Source organism: Puma concolor, chromosome B2, assembly GCF_028749965.1.
Source record: "Puma concolor isolate L17-30 chromosome B2, mPumCon1.1.hap2, whole genome shotgun sequence".
Classification (NCBI taxonomy): Eukaryota; Metazoa; Chordata; class Mammalia; order Carnivora; family Felidae; genus Puma; species Puma concolor.
Window position 1 is genome coordinate 76131209 of NC_141671.1, and position 19722 is coordinate 76150930.

The 19722-nt window shown below is 35.2% G+C and overlaps 1 protein-coding gene across 12 annotated transcripts in view; it reads left to right on the plus strand.

Moving 5' to 3' along the window:
- DOP1A (DOP1 leucine zipper like protein A) overlaps positions 1-19722 on the plus strand; it is a 112105-nt gene that overhangs the window by 44082 nt on the left and 48301 nt on the right. For 9 of the 12 annotated variants that reach the window (XR_015251363.1, XM_086707308.1, XM_025925345.2 and 6 more), the window contains 8 exons: positions 255-425; positions 3301-3490; positions 5837-5935; positions 11566-11665; positions 12457-12566; positions 13469-13577; positions 15163-15283; positions 16875-16994. Coding sequence is in view for 11 of the 12 variants with exons in the window: in XM_086707308.1 (XP_086563434.1) it covers positions 255-425; positions 3301-3490; positions 5837-5935; positions 11566-11665; positions 12457-12566; positions 13469-13577; positions 15163-15283; positions 16875-16994 (1020 nt within the window). In the remaining variant the exon portion in view is untranslated. Of the gene's footprint in view, positions 1-254; positions 426-3300; positions 3491-5836; positions 5936-6863; positions 6931-11565; positions 11666-12456; positions 12567-13468; positions 13578-15162; positions 15284-16874; positions 16995-19722 lie in introns of those variants that run through there. The other 3 variants (XM_025925344.2, XM_086707310.1, XM_086707318.1) reach the window with 2 other exon arrangements.

The window sequence follows — 19722 nt, forward strand, 5'->3', positions numbered from 1 at the left end:
AGGCAATAAGGGGATTTAATGTTTCATTAGCCTTAGTTTCCCACATCACCATGGCAAGCACCCTTTCCTTTGTTCTTGGGTAGCCAGGAGTGTTCAAGGAATATCACACATATTCTACCTGGGGGAAAGGGTCTGCCAGCCTGTATTTTGCCCTCAGCTTGCCCCACTCTCCCTCATCATATGTGCATATGAATTAATATTTTGTAGTTAATGTGCTTCTCCTTACCCCCATTTATTTCTATGTTTTTAAACAGTTCTGGATTATTTCCTCTTCTTGCAAATGCTGCCATGTCTGTGAAACCAACATTGCTAAGTTTGTATGAGATATATTACCTGCCTTTGGGTAAAACACTGAAGCCTGGTCTACAAGGATTGCTAACTGGTATTCTGCCTGGCTTAGAAGAAGGATCGGAGTACTACGAGAGGTGAAATGGTGCTACTGTTGTTGCCACTAAGTGATCAAAGGCCTGGATTTGTCACCAAGTATCCTTGGATCGATAATGTTTTAACATCACAAAAATTAATTATTCTAGACCCTTGAATATATCACGTGAAGATTTCTGTAGCAAAAAATAATTATTGTAATATATCTAGTTTGTGTATTGCACTGAAAATATAGCTAAGAGCACAGACTTGGGAGATAGATGACTGGGTTCAAATCCTAGCTAAAAAGAAAGTTTTTTTAACATGGTCTGAAGTTTTTTATGTTTCCTCATCTATAAAGCACACATAACACTTATTTCATTCTGTTATTATAATAATGAAATCAATCCAGTTCCTAGCACATGTAAGTCGCTCAAAAAATTGTGACCCATAATTTAAAATAATACAGTATATAAGAATTTAAATTAATAAAAGAATGGGAAATAGAACCATGTGCCAACAGTTTTTAAATTCTTAGTGATGGAAAAGAGCCTAACACCAAGTACAGTGATGTTTTACTGGCTGTTGACATGATGCTCTTGATATTTTAATTTTTCAAAGAAAATGAATTAATGCATCTTGGAGCCTATTATTTCTTAGGAAGTTTATAGTTGTAGACAGCACATGATGGTGTTAACTATCTTTAATAGCTTGTTACTGATGTTCTCACCAAAAAGGAAATTATGAGTTGAGGTAGCAAACATAAAAAAGGCCAAACTTAATTTTATGAGTACACTTAATGACTTAAATTTAATTTATTCTAGCGCACTCACCAGTTACTCTATTTTATGGTGGTTTATATGTTTCTGTAATATAGTCAGACTCTAACCCTGAAAATACTAGATGACGCTCCTGAGCTACTTTGAGAAAATATAATTTTGGTCCTCAAAATTTATCATTTTCTTTTGTTAACTTTACTTACTTGCTTACAGTTTTAGAAACATATGTTTTATTTAGTTTATTTAGTTTATTTAGTGTATAAGTCCATTTTATTTTAAATTTTAAATTGTATTCTAAGGGAAGCACTTAAGTTTGCTAGTTGCAATTAAAAATATAACAGTGAATAATGATTTTTAGGACTATAGTCTGTGTTTTGTCTTGTTAATGTGTTTTAGTCAGTTTGAGCTGCTGTAACAAAATTCCACAGATTGGGTAGCTAATGAACAGCAAATTTATTTGTCCGAGTTCTAAAGACTAGAAGTCATTATCTGAGTACCGGCATGGTCATATTCTGGAGAGGCCCTCTCCCTGGTTCGTAGCTGGTGTCCTCACATAGTGGAAGGGGCTACAGAGTTCTGTGGGATTTCTTTCATAAGAACTCATGACTTAGGCATCTCCCGAAGGCTCCACTTCTCCTGATGCCATCATTTTGGGAGGATAGGGTTTTAATATGACCTTTTGAGGAGACATTCAGACCATAGCATTATGTTTTAGTAGCTTTTCAACACAAAGTATAATAAAGGGATTGATAAATGTGTTCTTTTAATCTATAGATATATTAAGGCCAGAAAGGAGTACAGTGTTAGGTAAGTCACAGAGCAAGTAAACAGTAGAACGCATCATCAGATTCTTTTGATTCTGACTCTACTACAGTGTAATAAGTTTTTATGTATTACATTATTCTATATTTGAAACTAATCATAAGTAATTTTTGAATGCAGTCCTTAATAAAGCAATAATATATCTTTGATTTTGTTATAGGTATAATTCATTAAAGTTTTGTAAATTATAAGATGTGAGGGCGATTTGGCTGTGATATCTGTCACCCCATTGATTTGATCGCCAGGGTTGATTTAGCTGACCTGGCTCGCTAAGCAGGTGTCTCCCTCTTCCCTCACCACTCCATGTGTGCCCCTCCCAAAGCTGTGTGCTTAGTTGAAAGGGATGACCTTCCCGGATAGAGGAGTACTGTTCTTTGGTCAAGGATATATGAGTAGCTACATTCCCCTGCTAGAATCCCCAAGACACTCTTAAAGTTATTATGAGTTGCATAATATGATTTCAAAGAAAAGGAAACATTTGGAAAGTGTCCTTTAAGAATTTCATAGAAATCCAAGAGAAAATATTTTCTGCTACAGGATTACTGTTAACTAAAATGTATATGGTGGTCTGGGATGCCTGCGTGGCTCAGTCTGAGCATCTGACCCTTGATTTCGGCTCAGGTCATGATCCCACCCAGGGTCATGGGATTGAGCACCATGTCAGGCTCTGTACTAAGCATGGAGCCTGCTTAAGATTCTCTCTTTCTCTCTCTCAAATAAGATAAAATGAAATAAAATTAAATTAAAAATAAATAAAAATCAAACATAAATAAAAATTAAAAATAAATATGAATGGATATGGTGTTTAACAACCCACTAATGTAGATAGGACTTGGGGTGTTCTTTTTGTTGTCATTGTCTTCATTTTACAGATCAGGAAACTGAGGAATGATTAACTGATTTCTCCAACTTACAGCTAGTAAATGGGGGAGCCAGGACTTAAATCCAGTCCTCTAAAGTATGTGCTTCTCCCAGTCTATCACATTTGTCTCCAGGGCACAGCATGTAAACTATACTGTGAATGCTTTCATACATTCCAGAAAAGAAGAATTTATTTTTAACATTGTGGAACTAAATGCTTCTCTCTTTTTTTTAATGTTTATTTCTGGGAGAAAGGGAGAGAACACAAGTTGGGGAGGAGCAGAGAGAGAGAGAGGGAGAGAAAGAATGCCAAGCAGCTCTGCACTATCAGCACAAAGCCCGGCATGGGACTGGATCTCACAAACCATGAGATCATGACCTGAGCCGAAGTCAAGAGTTCGATGCTTAACCAGCTGAGCCACCCAGGTGCCCCCTAAATGCTTCTCTTCTTAAGCCACTCTGTTTTGTACCTCAGAACAAACACTTTGCTGGAGAAGGTTGCTGCTGCAGTGGACCAGTCTGCGTTCTACAGTGCCCTCTGGGGGAGTCTTCTCACCAGTCCTGCTGTGCGTTTACCAGGAATCACATACGTTCTCGCCCATTTGAACAGAAAGCTTTCCATGGAAGATCAACTTTATATAATTGGCAGTGATATTGAGCTAATGGTAGGTCTATATGTGGTTGCTCATTTAACATACTTCTCAAGAGCCAGGCACACTATTACAGACAGATGTTGAGAATCGTGCCACAAACAAAGTTCCTATTTTCACGGAGCTTACACTTTTCATCAAGGAAACTTAAAGACAAAATTAGTCACTAATTATTCTTTTTAAAATCTTCAAAAATTTCTTTTCATGGAAAAAGAATTGTAGGTTATATGTTATCTCCATCCGTTATTCAAGCAAATAAATGGTCCTTATTACCATCTTGCTAACTGATCAGACCACTGTTAATATAGCCACATTAATTATACCCACGCGAACCTTCTCTTCAATCATAGCTTTCATTATGGGAAAGATGGGTTTTAGATTCTGTATGGGAATTTTGCAAGAAGATCTCTAGTACCAAAGTAGATGGTAAAAAATTGTACCAAAAAAATCACATTGATTAAACTTTTTAATTTCTAGATGAAGAACAAAAGGAAACCTTTTATCTCTGTAGTGCTATCTCTGAAAACTAGCAAGGAGTAAACAACAAACCCTCAAAGGCACTTTGAAAAGTTTTTTTAAAAATTGTGATTAACCATCCCATACTTTTCTCCCATCTGATTATGAAATGACTGAGATTTTTATGCAGATTTTGGTTACATTTATTAAACTGTAATAAACATACACTGAAAATAACATCTTGTGTGTACAGTTGTATGAATTTTGACAAATGCCTACAGTCAGGTAATCAATACACTAATCAAGATAAAGAACATTTATATCACCCCACAAAGTTCTTCTGTGCCCCTTTGTGGTTACTTCTCTTACCCTGTGTTCCCAGGCCCTTGCAAACACTGGTCTGGTTTCTGTTTCTATAGTTGTGCTTTTTCTAGAACATTACATAGATGGAATCATACAATATCAGCCATTAAGTCTGGTTTCTTTCACTTTGTATAACATTTGAGATTCATCCATGTGTTTGTATATATCAGTAGTTAGTTCCTTTACATTGCTGTGTAGTATTGTATTGTATGAATGTCCCACAGTTTGTTTATTCATTCACCAGTTAACATTTGTTTCTGGTTTGGGCAGTAATGAATAAAGCTGCTATAAACAGTTGCGTACAGTTGTTTGTGTAGAAATATGTTTTTATTTCCTGGGGAAGTATTTAGGAATAGGATTCCTAAGTGGTTCATATTGTAAAGGTATGTTAACCTTTTTAAATAACAGCTTTATTAAGATATAATTCCTAGATTCCTCATGTAGTTATTTTTTAAATAGAATTTAGGTTGAATTCTTTTATGAATGAATTTTATAAAATGACTATACCATTTTGATGCAGATTTTTAAATGTATTGTTAACATTTCCTTTTAACGAGTTAATGGAAATTTTAAACAAGTCACTTTATTTCTTTAAAAAATAAATGTCATAATTGAAAAACTATTTGTAACATATCACAGCCAAAGGACTAACTTCATTGTTATTCAAGGAGCTACTATAAATAAATAAGCAACTGTTAACAATCAAGTGGAAAAATGTATTTGAACAGATAATTTACCTAATAGAAATACAAATAAACATATGAAAAGATGCTCTATTACTTATAATAGAAATAAAAATTTACACCAGGATACCAATTGTCATACATCAGATTGGCAAAAATTAAAAAAAAAAAAAAAAGGCATTAGTAAACATGAAAAAACAGAAATTGTCACACATAGCTGGTGAGAATATAAATATACATAACCTTAATGGGAAGCATTCTATTCATGTTGCAAATGCATATCCCCAAGACCCAGAGATTCTACTTTAAGGGATTTATCCTATAATGTACATCTGTATATTATATATTGCACCATTATTTACAGTAGTAAATATTTACCAACAGTACTAGTGTCTATTATTAGGAGCCTATTAAAAAATTAGGATTCATCTATGAAATAGAGTATCTCTTTGACCATGAAAAAATAATGAAGCTCTTTATGTAGTGTTAAGAAAAGATCTCCAAAATATATTGTTAAAAGAGAAAAGCAAAGTTTGGGATATATGCATGTGTGTTTTTATTTACTTACATTTCAGAAAATAGACACCAATAATACTGGTTGCATTGTAGAAAAGAAGTCGGTTGGGAGATAGATATGGGAGAGAACTTTTTGCTGTATACTCTTTTGTGTGCCTTAATTTTTTTTTAAGCCCTCATAATATATTTACCTATTTATTCAAAATAATATAAATACATTTAATTAGTGATAAGAAACTGAGAAGCAAACTTTTAGTTATTGGAAAAAATGAACCATTCTATTTGCACAGTAAATATTTCCCAATGTAACAGACAAGAGATGTTAAAGGCTCTTTTATTTCAGGTAGAAGCAGTAAGTACTTCCGTGCAGGACTCAAGTGTACTTGTACAGAGAAGCACACTGGACCTCATACTCTTCTGTTTTCCCTTCCACATGAGTCAGGTAACAACATTAATAATGATATTAACATAAGGAATTCTTTGGAAAATCCTAGATTCCTCATGTAGTTATTTTTTTAGTAGAATTTAGGTTGAATTCTTTTATAAATTTGTAAGTATAATACATAAAAAGCAAATTCCTTTTTCAAGGAGTGGAATTTTGGGGAATTTGGGGGAAAAAAGGGTTTATTGATTTGGATAAGAACATGGAAATTGAAATTTTAAAATTTCATACCTTTTAAAAAAGTTGTAACCTATGAAAAACAAAAGATAATCATTGCTAACTCTGAGTGAGGCAGGTCTCTGAGACCTAGGTTCACCTAGCTGTTATCTTTGTCATGATGTTACCTTTTCTTGGTTTGGCGATTTGGTGATGTATGTTAGAACGTTAGCAGTGTTGGCTGTTGGAAAGCCAAATATTCAGTCACTGTGACATTCTCTAGTACTTTTATTACAAATGAGAGCAGTTAACAAATCATGAGTGAAGTGTTTCACTGGTAGAACTTAATTGAATCAATGTTCTCATTTTTAAAGAAATGGTCTAAATTCTTTGGAGCTCTAAACTTTGAAAAGTTATGAGCACCAATATGTGAACATACAGAATGGTACAACAAAAGTAATAAGATATGAAGAATTTCTACCTTGGAAAACTTTATTTCTAAAAAGTCATTAGCAGAAAAGACTATTGTTTGGGAGTTTTGTCAGAGCTGTGGTTAGTAGATAAACTGGTGGATTTTCATTATGATTTATCATACTCAGCTTTTTCTTTATTACTTTATTCAGTTTGAAATTGAGTTGTTAATAATTGGAGAATTTTATACTTCATTGCCTATATTGCCCCTAATTGGGAGACAAACTATACTCAGTTTCAATTTTTTTAAATGTTCCGTCCTTAAACCAGAAGCCTTTATTCTGTCTCTGACTTTTCACAGAAACACCTGCTGGGACATCAGTGTAGTCTGAACTTACCAGTATAGGGGTGGGCATACAGCTCACAAGGTAATAATGAGTTTGATTTGAATATGCGAAAATAACGTATATGGCTCAAAAGCTTAAAATGTCTATTATCTGGATCTTTATTGAAAAAAAAATGTATTGACCTTTACTCTTAAACCTTCCCCGTCTTTCTTCCCTTCCAGGCATTCAACATTTTTTACTCCTTCAGTGTACGCTAGGTGACTCAATAAAATGTGAGGGATTAAGTCATGGTAGACTTAAACTGGGAAGAACTTAATTTGTAATCTCATTAGACCAGTGTTTCTCAACCTTTTGTTTAGCTGAGTTTCCTTCAGTACTTTCTTACTCTACCACCTCTGTATCCCTCCTAGCCAAGAATATTTTCTCAAGCCTTCCCTTCTATAATTTGTATTATAAAAACAATAGCTACGTTTAAAGTTTAAGTACGTACCCTACCCAGAGCCAATATTTTCCACCTATTACCATACCACGTTTTTAGATTATCTGAGAGTATGGGTGAAGTTGTCATCTTTGTTCTCCATTTTCCTCTTTCCATATCTTGCATATAATTTTAAGCAAATACTGATTTTAATTGTAACTTAACAGAGCCTTTATTACCTTGTCCCATAAGTGATTACTGTTAAGAGCTTCAGCAGTTGACAGGTTATTAGACTCTTTTTACTTATTTCATGGAAAGTTGACCCTAATCTCTAACATTTATACCTTTAAGTGAGAATTGTTTTCAATATTAGAAATAAGTGGTGATGTCAACAGTAAGCAAGAAGTGACTTCCAGGGCGCTTCGGTGGCTCAGTTGGTTGAGTGAGTGTCCAACTCTTGGTTTGAGCTCCAGTCATGATCTCACAGTTCCTGAGATCGAGCCCCATATGGAGCTCTGTGCTGTCAGTGCAGAGCCCGCTTGGGATTCTGTCTCTCTCTCTCTCTCTCTCTCTCTGTCCCCCTGCCTCCAGCCCTGCACATATGCACGCTTTCTCTCTTTCAAATAAATAAATTTAAAAAAAAAAAAAGAAGAAAAAGTAGTGACTTCTTTCTTAAGAATAGTTTTTTTTCCTCAAAATAAGATTGGGAGACATTAGTACTTTTCAAGATTTTGTAGCAGTATCTGTAATCTTCATATCTGATGTTAGATCAGCAGTTCTCAAATGCTTTGGTTTTAGGACCCTGTTTTACTCTCTAAAAATATTGAGGATCCTAAAAAAAAATCTTTTGTTTATGGAGGTTAGATTTATCTATATCATACTAGAAATTAAAACTGACAGATTTTTAAATATTTACTAATTTACTTAAAAGCTAACAGTAACAGAGTTATGTTAGTATAGATAACATTTTATGAAAGTAGCTCTTCCAACACATTGAAATAATTAGTGAATAGAGTAGAAATTTTCCACAGATTTCTTTAATGTATGCTCTAGTAGGGAACAAAATGCTCATATCTGCTTTTGCATCCAATTTGTGATTTTTTTTCTTTCATTTGAAGTATATGAAAAATATCTGATCTCACACTGATACGTAATTGGAATAGAGAGGAGTGTTTCAGCAGTCTTTTTGTTGTTGTTGTTGTTAAAACAGCATATTCTTCTTTGATACTACACCATAACTCAATAAGTAGTGGTTTTTTAAAATGTTTATATATTTTGAGAGAGAGAGCACGTACACATGAGTGGGAGAGGTAGAGAAAATCCCAAGGAGGCTCTGTGCTGTCAGTGTGGGGCCCAACATGGGACTTGAACCCATGAAACCATGAGAGATCATGACCTGAGCTGAAATCAAGTTTCAGATGCTTAATCAACAGAGCCACCCAAGCACCTTTCAATAAGCTGCAGGTTTTTTTTTTTTTTTTTTTTTTTTAACGTTTATTTTTTTGGGACAGAGAGAGACAGAGCATGAACGGGGGAGGGGCAGAGAGAGAGGGAGACACAGAATCAGAAACAGGCTCCAGGCTCTGAGCCATCAGCCCAGAGCCCGACGCGGGGCTCGAACTCACGGACCGCGAGATCGTGACCTGGCTGAAGTCGGACGCTTAACCGACTGCGCCACCCAGGCGCCCCAATAAGCTGCAGTTTTTAAAAAATTAGTTGCGGTATGGAATCTGAAACCATATCAATAAACTTTTCATGTTCTGTTTCATGAAAACCTGCTGGTCTTTCTTACCCTTGAATGGATGTTTTACCCAAATATGCTTTTGTAACATCATGGTTGGTTATTTGGAAAATGTTAGTTGCCGAATTATGCAGATCTTTCGAAGGTTAACACAGTAACAACTATCACATTTCTTACTATCCCCACTGATCTCATCAGTAAATTTTTTTAGGTATTGGGAAGCTTTCAAGCCAGTTTAATTTAATTCAGTACATACAGTTTCAAGCCAAATAACAGATTTAATCGGGGTGCCTGGTGGGATCAGTCAGTCGAGCATGTGAGTCTTGACCTCAGTGGCGGGGCAGGGTGGGGTGGGGGAGGCAGGAATGAAGTTTGGGCACCAAGTTGGGTGTAGAGACTACTAACAAATAAAATCTTTAGGGTGCCTAGGTGGCTGAGTCAGTTAAGCATCCACCTCTTGATTTCAGCTCAGGTCATGATTTCATGGTCGTGAAATCAAGCCCTATTTTGGGTTCTGTGCTGGGAGTGGAGCCTACTTAAGATTCTCTCTCTCCTGCTACTCCCCTGCTCCTGTCCTCTCTCTCTAAGAAAATAAAACAAAAAATCTTAAAAATTCAGATTTTCTCTTAGAAGCTCTAAATTTATTATTTGTAATGATGAATATGAATTGTTTTGTTGCAGTGACACTTTATTTTTGAGAAAATATGTGCCACGTGTTCAAGCCTGGTAATCATAGTTTGTATCAATCACTCTTTCAGGCAAAAGTGGTATTTGATGAAAAAAAAGCCGATAGTACAGCTCACAATGCAAACAGTCACACAAGTGTTTTTCCTCAAGACATCCATCATATTTTTTTTTTTTTTTTTTGAGAGAGAGACAGAGCGTGAGTGGGGGAGGGACAGAGAGGGAGACACAAAATCTGAAGCAGGCTCCAGGCACCGAGCTGTCAGCACAGAGCCTGACAAGGGGCTCAAACTCAGGGACCACGAGATCATGACCTGAACCAAAGTCAGACACTCAACCAACTGAGCCACCCATGTGCCCCTAGACATCCATCATATATACTTCAGTATATGTCAGAAGTGTTTTGTGTATACTCCCCATTTCATTACACAGGACGTGTGTTAAAAGACTTGTGTTCAGGGACTAATATTTAATAAAACAAACTTCTGCTTCATCAACAACGTTCTTGAGTGAAACTGGCTTTTTTTTTGTTTTTAATTTTACTAGAAGTATATGGTAGTAAAGAATACCATGACCACAAGTACGGTAGATGCCACTGCTGTACTGCTTCTTTTCATGCTAAGATGCTGGCAGTTTTACTCAGTATTGCATAATCAGAGCAAATGCCCACACATCAAAAAAGGCAGATAACATTTTGGAATTGTCATGAATATAGTTTTTACCTCGTGGACCCCCTGAAAGAGTCTTAGAGATCCTCAGGAGTTCAGGGACCACACTTTGCAAATTGCTTAGATTAATAAAGACCTCTGTGTTCAGATGAGTGACCATAATTTTTTGGCTATTGATGATCTGTGTTCTGTAACATCTCAGTTATTTCTCGAAGATTCCTTTAAAACATGTAAGCTGCTTAATACTGTCAAGAAGCATGGCGTAGTAAAAAGTTGACAAGTCTATGATAAAGAAGTCAGTTCTCAAAAATAAAGTTAATTTTTTTGTAAAGTCCATTCTCTATCTAGGTGAGGCAATAACCAGACATTTGAATTTGGCTAAGTACTTAGGCCCTTTTTATTCTAGAGTGATTGTTAGACTAATTGATTTCCACGTTACCTTCTAATGCTCAGGGTCCAAGATTCTCTTTTAAAGTGATTATCTAGAAATAGTCTTAAAATTAATAGCAATTTAACTAGCTGCCTTCCTGTTATCTTTTAACTTCACCTCTTTTAGTGAAAACCAGATCTTCTTTAGTATATTTTTTAAATATGTAATTAAGACTATTAGGAAGGATGCAAAGAAAAATTATTTTCTCTTTAGAAGATCTTGAGTAACATGAAAAAAAAGATTTGTTAAAGCTGGATATGGGCACAAAAAGCATTCATTATATTGTTTTTTATATTTTTCTGTATGTTTGAAATACTACAAGATAAAAATTTTTAAGAGATCAGGAAATGAAAGGCTTGAAATTGATGAAGATCATGAACATCTAAAGTAATTACCACCAGTTGACACAGCTGTGAATGTAAAAGACTAAAGACATGATTTTCTTGAGTCGGTTCCATCTTACTCCATTTTTTGTTTTGTGTCAGAGCTTGCTAATTCTGGATAGGATAACGAATTTTAAAATGGAGATTAAAATAATTGAGGTATAGTTTCACGTATGCAACTAAACAGCTGCGTTACCTTTTCTTATTGTTCCCTAATCTGTAAAATGGCAATAATCATTCCTGTGTTTGAAGAGTCAGATGAGTCTTCTATGAAACTACCTCATAAGCCCTAAAGTTCTGAGCGTATTGCAAGGTGGTATGTTTTTTAAAGAGGAAAAAAAGAATGTGTTTTTGTATGTGATGAAATACAACTACATCTTTAACTTTTTCAGGCCACTCGACCAGATATGATCAGGATCTTGTCAGCAGCTCTTCATGTAGTACTGAGGAGGGATATGTCCCTGAACCGAAGACTTTATGCATGGCTTCTTGGTAGGTGTTTGATGTGTATGGTCTTAGCTTGGGAAAGATACGGGGAAATTTGCCATACATAAGTATTATCAAGTTTCATGTGTGTCATAAATGAAGAAATTAATAGTTTGCTTAAATAGACAATAAAAATGTAAGTAGGATTAATTGTGTATTATATGAAGAAATTTCAAAATCTTCTTAACATTAGAGGCTATTTTAACCCATTCCTGTTTCCTTTGACAAGATTTTTTTCCTCCTATAAATTGAGGCTGTTATACTGTGAGTATGTAGACAAAGAAGGATAAATAAATAATCAAAATAATAACATAATTTCCAAAACTTTGAAGTCATCAAAGGAATCAGAACTATTACTGCTGACCCACACATGGTACCTTACCAGTCTCACACTCAAGCAGTAAGTTCTTTGTTTTTCCATATTTTGAGTGTTTGGCCCATCCACAACTCCTTACTTACTTAGAGTGAAAAGATACTTACTTACTCCTTACTTCTTAGAGTGAAAAGATAAAATATAACTTATCTTGGATTTTCTGAATCTTCAGTTATTTCACTGTTTGTTAGATTGAAAAGGAAAATATTGGATAATGCTGGAAGAATACTATGATACTCGCTTATGTATTGAATTGGTTTCTCTTTATTAAACTATCTAAAATGATCTCTCTTGCTGACATTGATTGGGCTACTAATTGGTAAGTGTTTGGTGTTGTTTTTGAGATATTTGGTGTTTTGGTATTTAATGAACAACGGTTTTGAGAATTCCAGTATAATTTATTTTGCCATTTGTTTACATGGAGGTTTTGATAACAACGGTGCTATCATAGGACCCAGAAGCACAAGACACAGTAATCCTGAAGAACATGCTACTTACTATTTCACTACCTTTTCAAAAGAATTGTTGGTCCAGGTAATGAATGCTTTCATTTTATTTTTTGGTTACTCCCTGATCACTAGAGTTAACAAGTGTAAGACAAGGTCCTGCCTTAATTGAATTAATTCATCACTGAAGGGTGGAGACAAGACTCACAAACTTCCTAAGAATGATTATAACAAGCAAATGATTACAATACAATGAGTAAGTAATCTTAAGATAGACTCATTTCTGTGTCAGTCCAGAGATTGCTTAATTTGTTCTCATAACTTTATTAATACATAGTTACAGCTTCTTACCTGTCTGCCCTGTGAATTGGAGCTCTTCCAAAAATGGGCTAGGACCTCTGTTGTATCCTCTGAAGCCTTGGGAAAATTTGGGTTGCATGAGGAATCTAAATGTGGTAAAACTGCTATTGTAATGGAAAAGTTAAAATGAGCCATACTTTTATATTATTTTTACTTTATATTCAAGATAACTCAAAGAGATTTGTTGGTATCTGAAGCATTTTTAAATGAGTGAAGTTATAAGAATATAGTTTTGAACTACCAATGGGAAGACAATTGTATAATAGCAGATGCTGTCATGATACTGTGCCATAGTTTGGAGCATTGATGATGATGTTAAATAGAAACACTTTTTTCTTTTAGGCAAAAATTCAAATAACCATGAATTTATTTTTCTAGATTTTCTTTAACTTTTCCACTTTTTTTCTAGAGCAAATGTAAGCACTCTTTTTTTCTCTCAAGATGGATGAATAAAACCTTTTTTTCCCCCTTAGCAGAGGAAAAAAGCTAACTTCAGTGAAAGAGTTTCAGAAAAGCAATAGATGTAAATCTCCATTACATATGGTCGTATTTAAATTTTTTTCTTAAGAAAAAAGTCTTTGAATCTGTTCATTTTAATTAAATGAGTAATGTACTTTTTCTTTTTTAAAGGCAATGGTGGGCATCTTACAAGTGAATGGATTTGGAGAAGAGAGCACTTTAATGCAGGATCTAAAACCTTTTCGTATTTTAATCAGTTTACTTGACAAACCTGAGCTAGGTAATGTATACTGTCGTAGGACATAAGATCACATGTGGTTGTTTTGTACTGTCTCATAATAAAAATAAGATAAAAGTCATTATGTAGAAAAATTGCTATATTTTGAGGTGGACTTCAAATACAGGTTCTCAACAATTTCTTACCTAAAATTTACTCCAGAACATTAAGAAGATACGTATGTATACATCCAACACATATGTTCTCATATTTTACCCTATACTATATATGTAGTAGATAAGTCATTTTAAAGATAATGTCTGAGCTCTTCCTAATCCTGATTAAGTTACTGAAACATTTGTGATCTCTCATGACTGTCCTAGTTCACAAAACTCAAGGACTTGAGCAAAAATATTTGGGTTCTATCCCTCAGCTTGATTCCCTACATCCCCTTTGTTTTGTGTGTTTTCCCTTTCTTCATTGTGTATTTCTTTTATAGTAGATTTATTGGGAAGTTAGTTATGGCACCTGAGACAGAAATTAAGAAAAAACAAAAGTAAGGGTGCCTGGGTTGCTCAGTTGGTTAAGTGTCCAACTTCAGCTCAGGTCATGATCTCACAGCTTGTGAATTAGAGCCCTATGTCAGGCTTTGTGCTGACAGCTCAGAGCCTGGAGCCTGCTTCAGATTCTGTCTTCATCTTTCTGCCCCTCCTCTGCTCACTCTCTGTCTCTGTCTCCATCTCTCCTTCTCAGATATAAAAAATAAAACAAAACAAAAAGAAACCCAAAAGTAGCAAATATATATGTCTTCTCACCAACTCTTAAAATAAAAATGAAAAATTTTAAATATAAAAATAACTTGAGTTGTATCAATGGCTTTGAGAATGTGTTTTAGCTATTGTATAATAATAAATAAAGCTCTTCAAAATTTTTTTAAAGAGATGAGTATCTATTGTAGCAAAGTTTGGCTTTGTGGGTTTTTGTATCATTTAAAAAAACAATAGTAGGGGCGCCTGGGTGGCTCGGTCGGTTAAGCGTCCGACTTCGGCTCAGGTCATGATCTCACAGTCCGTGAGTTCGAGCCCCGCGTCGGGCTCTGTGCTGACAGCTCAGAGCCTGGAGCCTGTTTCAGATTCTGTGTCTCCCTCTCTCTCTGCCCCTCCCCTGTTCATGCTCTGTCTCTCTCTGTCAAAAATAAATAAATGTTAAAAAAAATAATAATAATAATAAAAAAATAAAAAAACAATAGTAGTAATATAGATAGTATTTCTTGAATCCTCATTATATTCTGGGAACTATGCTACCCACCTTGTAAATATTTTTTCTTAACCCCTGTAACAGCCCTGTAACTCTGGTATTATTATCCTCATTCTAGATGAGGACATTAAAACTCAAAGACATTAAATAACTTCCCAAGGTTATTGCTGTTAACTGTCAAACACACTTCCTTTGTTCTGTAATTTTTATTATGTCAACCTATAGTTAAATAACCATTTATTCGGATCAAAATGTGAAGCTCAGTTTAGCATTCAGAAAAATATTTTTCAAATACTTGTTTTAAAGTATCGTTTGATCAGGCTAATTTGTAAATAATCATGATTTGTCAGTGCTCATTAATTATTGTCTTTAATATGTATATTAATTTTAGGACCTGTAATTCTGGAAGATGTCCTAATTGAAGTATTTAGAACATTATATTCCCAATGCAAAGCAGAATTGGATCTTCAAATGGAACCACCCTTCAGCAAGGATCATGCTCAGTTAAGCAGGTGGATTACCAAAAAATTAAGCATGATATGAAGATGTCCTCATTCATCATATGAAATTTGTGTTCTGAATGATAAATTTGATTTAAAATATTACCATATTTTGGTAATATGAACTCTCATTACTAACTGCACTGATTTTTTAGGCATTTACAGCCTGACTATATAGTAGAACCAGCACCAGGGTTGGTTCTAACCAGTTAACGTGAAGATACAGATTTCAGGGAATTTATTCACACTGTTCAAACTCACGAGAGATTAATTGCCACATGTCAGTTAATAATGGAAGTTGTACCTTCTTGCGAACTAGGCCTGGTGGTTTGCATGGGGTTGTGCCTCTTGGTTACTCGACACTCTCAGGAGACCAAATCATAATTCAGAAAAAGACTTAAATGTAGAGTTAAACGAATCAAAGGGCACCAAGTGCTCCTTAAACAATTTCTTTTCAAGTTATCATTATTTCTTCTTTCAGTTTTATATATATCTTTTTTTTTTTTTTTTTTAATGCCTGGGACAAGTCCTGTAATATTAGTATATCCTCTTCTCTAAGTCAGTGGTAGATTCATTCATGTCAACAAGGTCTTATTTTCATTTCTTGTCTACTTTTAGCAGCTTACGTGTTTTCCAGTCTCATCTAACATGACAAAGTCACAAGACTACAGTTTCTTTTACGTAATCTGCGTTCCATTTGTCTCTCCTTGGTGAAGCTTTGGATATAACGTGGGCTTTCCTAAAACACAGAACACAGTTTTGTATATTTTAATGCAGTTAAAATTTTAACATTTTAACACAGTTTTTGATTTCTATTAAGTATCCGTGGAATCTTTATTTGAGAAGTTAATATTGACTATCCTGATACTTGATTTCATTCTGTACTCTGCCTGATAATTTATATTGCCCCATCGAATATGCAGTTAGTCATTTGTGCTATGACATGCTAGCTGTATTGATAGTACCACAATATATATAAAAACAACTGTTTTCATTATTAGGAGGGGTGGCAGGAGATAGTAGGTAGATGGGTTGTTAATAGGCCAGAGGGCTCCCACTAGAAATAAGGTATTATTCCTGATGGAGTTTCAGTAATAATGGCAATTTACAGTATTATTTTGTTGTTTTTCAGCTAAGAACAATAATTTGATTGAAACTCACCAAAATAAACTTAACCTTTCTTAAGCAAATTCTGAATAGCACAGGAAAGCAGACAAAATTCTTTCAAAATCAAGGCTGTCAAAATAAATCACTACTTGGCTTACATGTGCCGGGGAAACAAAAGAATGTAACGCCAGGTTAACAGGCATTCAAAATTCAAAAATAACTTGGTGTTCTTTTGCTGAAGCAGAGCTATTTTTTTCTCATGGAAGTCTGATTTCTGATCATGATCATACATTTGAGTTATGATAACCTGAATTTGGAAAATACACATAAAGTCATAGAGTGGCAGTAGATAAAAATGATTTGTTGCAGTTTTCTCGCTAGCAAGTATTCTAGCAACTACCTGGGAATATGTAAGTAACATTTGCACTCAAATATAATTTTGAAAAAATAAATGTTAACAATTCTTAGTTTTGGTTTGTTTCTTTTTCCTTTTTAGTAAATTAAGGGAAAATAAGAAAACAGCAGAGCTGATTAAAACTGCCAACCTTCTCTTTAATTCCTTTGAGCCTTATTATATGTGGGATTACGTTGCACGTTGGTTTGAAGAATGTTGTAGGTATGTAAAACTGTTTCATTCGTTTTATTTTAATAGCATCCAAAGCCAAACTTTTTTTTAACTTCCTGAGTCTAATGAAAAGAATATTCTTTTATATATTTTACTACTTCTGACAACTATTAATTATTTAGTAGCCATAATCTGACTATGTCATGTCACTCTAGAATATAGAATCCCTGATCATATAAGCTTAGAATTGAAAAGGAGTTCAGAAAACGAGTTATTTAGTCACCAGCATAGATGAAAGATTTTCCCTCTTCAATCTATAGTAATCCAATTTTTCTTTGTTGTAGAGAAAATACCAAATTTGTGGCTTCTGATTCAGCACACTTCACCAAAATGGTTCCCATTTTTAATAACAAAAACTTCCTTGGCCATTCTTGTGTTTTTTTTAAAATCATAGAACCAGCCCATATTGTCACTGGTGAGTGATAAAAACCCTCTACCTCTTACGACATAAAGATTGAAAACCTTAAAATACTGGTGAACCTGAGTAGAATCTCTGTATTCTACACCAGATCCTCTCAGAACCGGATAAACCCCTCAAGCCTTGGGAGCATATAGTCAGAAAGTAAGCAGGGCGCCTGGGTGGCTCAGTTGGTTGAGCGTCTAACTTCAGCTCAGGTCATGATCTCGCAGTTCATGAGTTTGAACCCTGCATCAGCTTCTGTGCTGACAGCTGAGAGCCTGGAGCCTGCTTTGGATTCTGTGTCTTCCTCTCTCTCTGCCCCTCCCTGGCTCACACTCTGTTTTTTCTCTGTCTCTCAAAAATAAATAAATGTTTAAAAAAAATTTAACAGAATGGGAGAAGATATTTGCAAATGACGTATCAGATAAAGGGTTAGTATCCAAAACCTATAAAGAACTTACCAGACTCAACACCCAAAAAACAAATAATCCACTGAAGAAATAGGCAAAAGACATGAATAGACACTTCTCCAAGGACACGTGAAAAATGAAAAAATTCTCAACATCACTCAACATCACTCATCATCAGGGAAATACAAATCAAAACCACCATGAGATACCACCTTACACCTGTCAGAATGGCTAATATTGGGGCGCCTGGGTGGCTCGGTCGGTTGAGCGTCCGACTTCGGCTCAGGTCATGATCTCGTAGTCCGTGAGTTTGAGCCCCGCGTCGAGCTCTGTGCTGACCGCTCAGAGCCTGGAGCCTGTTTCAGATTCTGTGTCTCCCTCTCTCTGACCCTCCCCTGTTCATGCTCTGTCTCTCTCTGTCTCAAAAATAAATAAACGTTAAAAAAAAAATTTAAAAAAAAGAATGGCTAATATTAACAACTCAGGCCACAGATGTTGGTGAGGATGCAGTGAAAGAGGATCTCTTTTGCACTGTTGGTGGCAATGCAAGCTGGTGCAGCCACTCTGGAAAACAGTATGGAGGTTCCTCAAAAAACTAAAAACAGAACTACCCTACAACCTGGCAATTGCACTACTAGGCATTTATCCACAGGTACAGGTGTGCTGTTTCGAAGGGACACATGCACCCCTATGTTTACAGCAGCACTATCAACAATAGCCAAAGTATGGAAAGAGCCCAAATGTCCATCGATGGATGAATGGATAAAGAAGATGTGGTATATATATACAATGGAGTATTCCTCAGCAATCAAAAAGAATGAAATCTTGTCATTTGCAATGACGTGGATGGAACTGGAGGGTATTATGCTAAGTGAAATTAGTCAGTCAGAGAAAAACAAAAATCCTATGACTTCACTCATATGAGGACTTTAAGAGACAAAACAGATGAAAATAAGGGAAGGGAAACAAAAATAATACAAAAACAGAAGGGGACAAAACAGAAAAGACTCATAAATATGGAGAACAAACTGAGGGTTACTAGAGGGGTTGTGGGAGGGGGGATGGGCTAAATGGGTAAGGGGCATTAAGGAATCTACTCCTGAAATCATTGTTTCACTATATGCTAACTAATTTGGATGTAAATTTTTAAAAATATAAAAAGAAAATTAAAATTTTTTTAAAAAGTAAGGGTATATGATCTCAGATTTAGAAGTCTTAAAAATATAAAACATTAATCCCTTTAATGATTTAGAAAATTGTTTGCTTACTTATTCAATAGATAATGAGCACCTAGGTATATAGACAGTCCCTGTCTTCAAAGACCTTCTAGCGGGAACAAGTAAAACACGAACATATTATTTCTAGTATTAAAGTTACAGATACCTTCATAGATTACAGTGTGGTAGGGTGTTGAGGAATTACGAACGTGTTTTTGCTACATAGCCATGACCTGAGTTTCCACCTTCATTCACACTCATCCACCCTTCTTTACCCATCTGTACTATTCCCTGAACACATATTGACTGAGCCTTTAGTCATGCTGCTGAGCCTTCACTTGTGCTATTTCTTTGAAAATATTCTTCTCCCTAGCCCATCTGGGAGTTCCTATAGAGAGGTGACCCCACCTTTCTGAAGCCTTCCATGACTCCTTCAAATCTCCCATCAGAATCAGTTCATCCTACACTGTTACACTTACTTGTCTGTATGCTTATATTTCTTGCTGGTTAGGGACTCTGTCATATTCTTTGTCTTTAGAGTGTAGGGCAATGTATGATCGTATAGAACTAATATTTAAAGTGAATGTTGGAGGAATGATCTTTACAACTTAGATCAGAAGAGGCTTCCTAGAGGAGGTAACATTTGATCTCAAACCTTGAAGGATAGATGCATTCTGGATTTGGGAGACTGG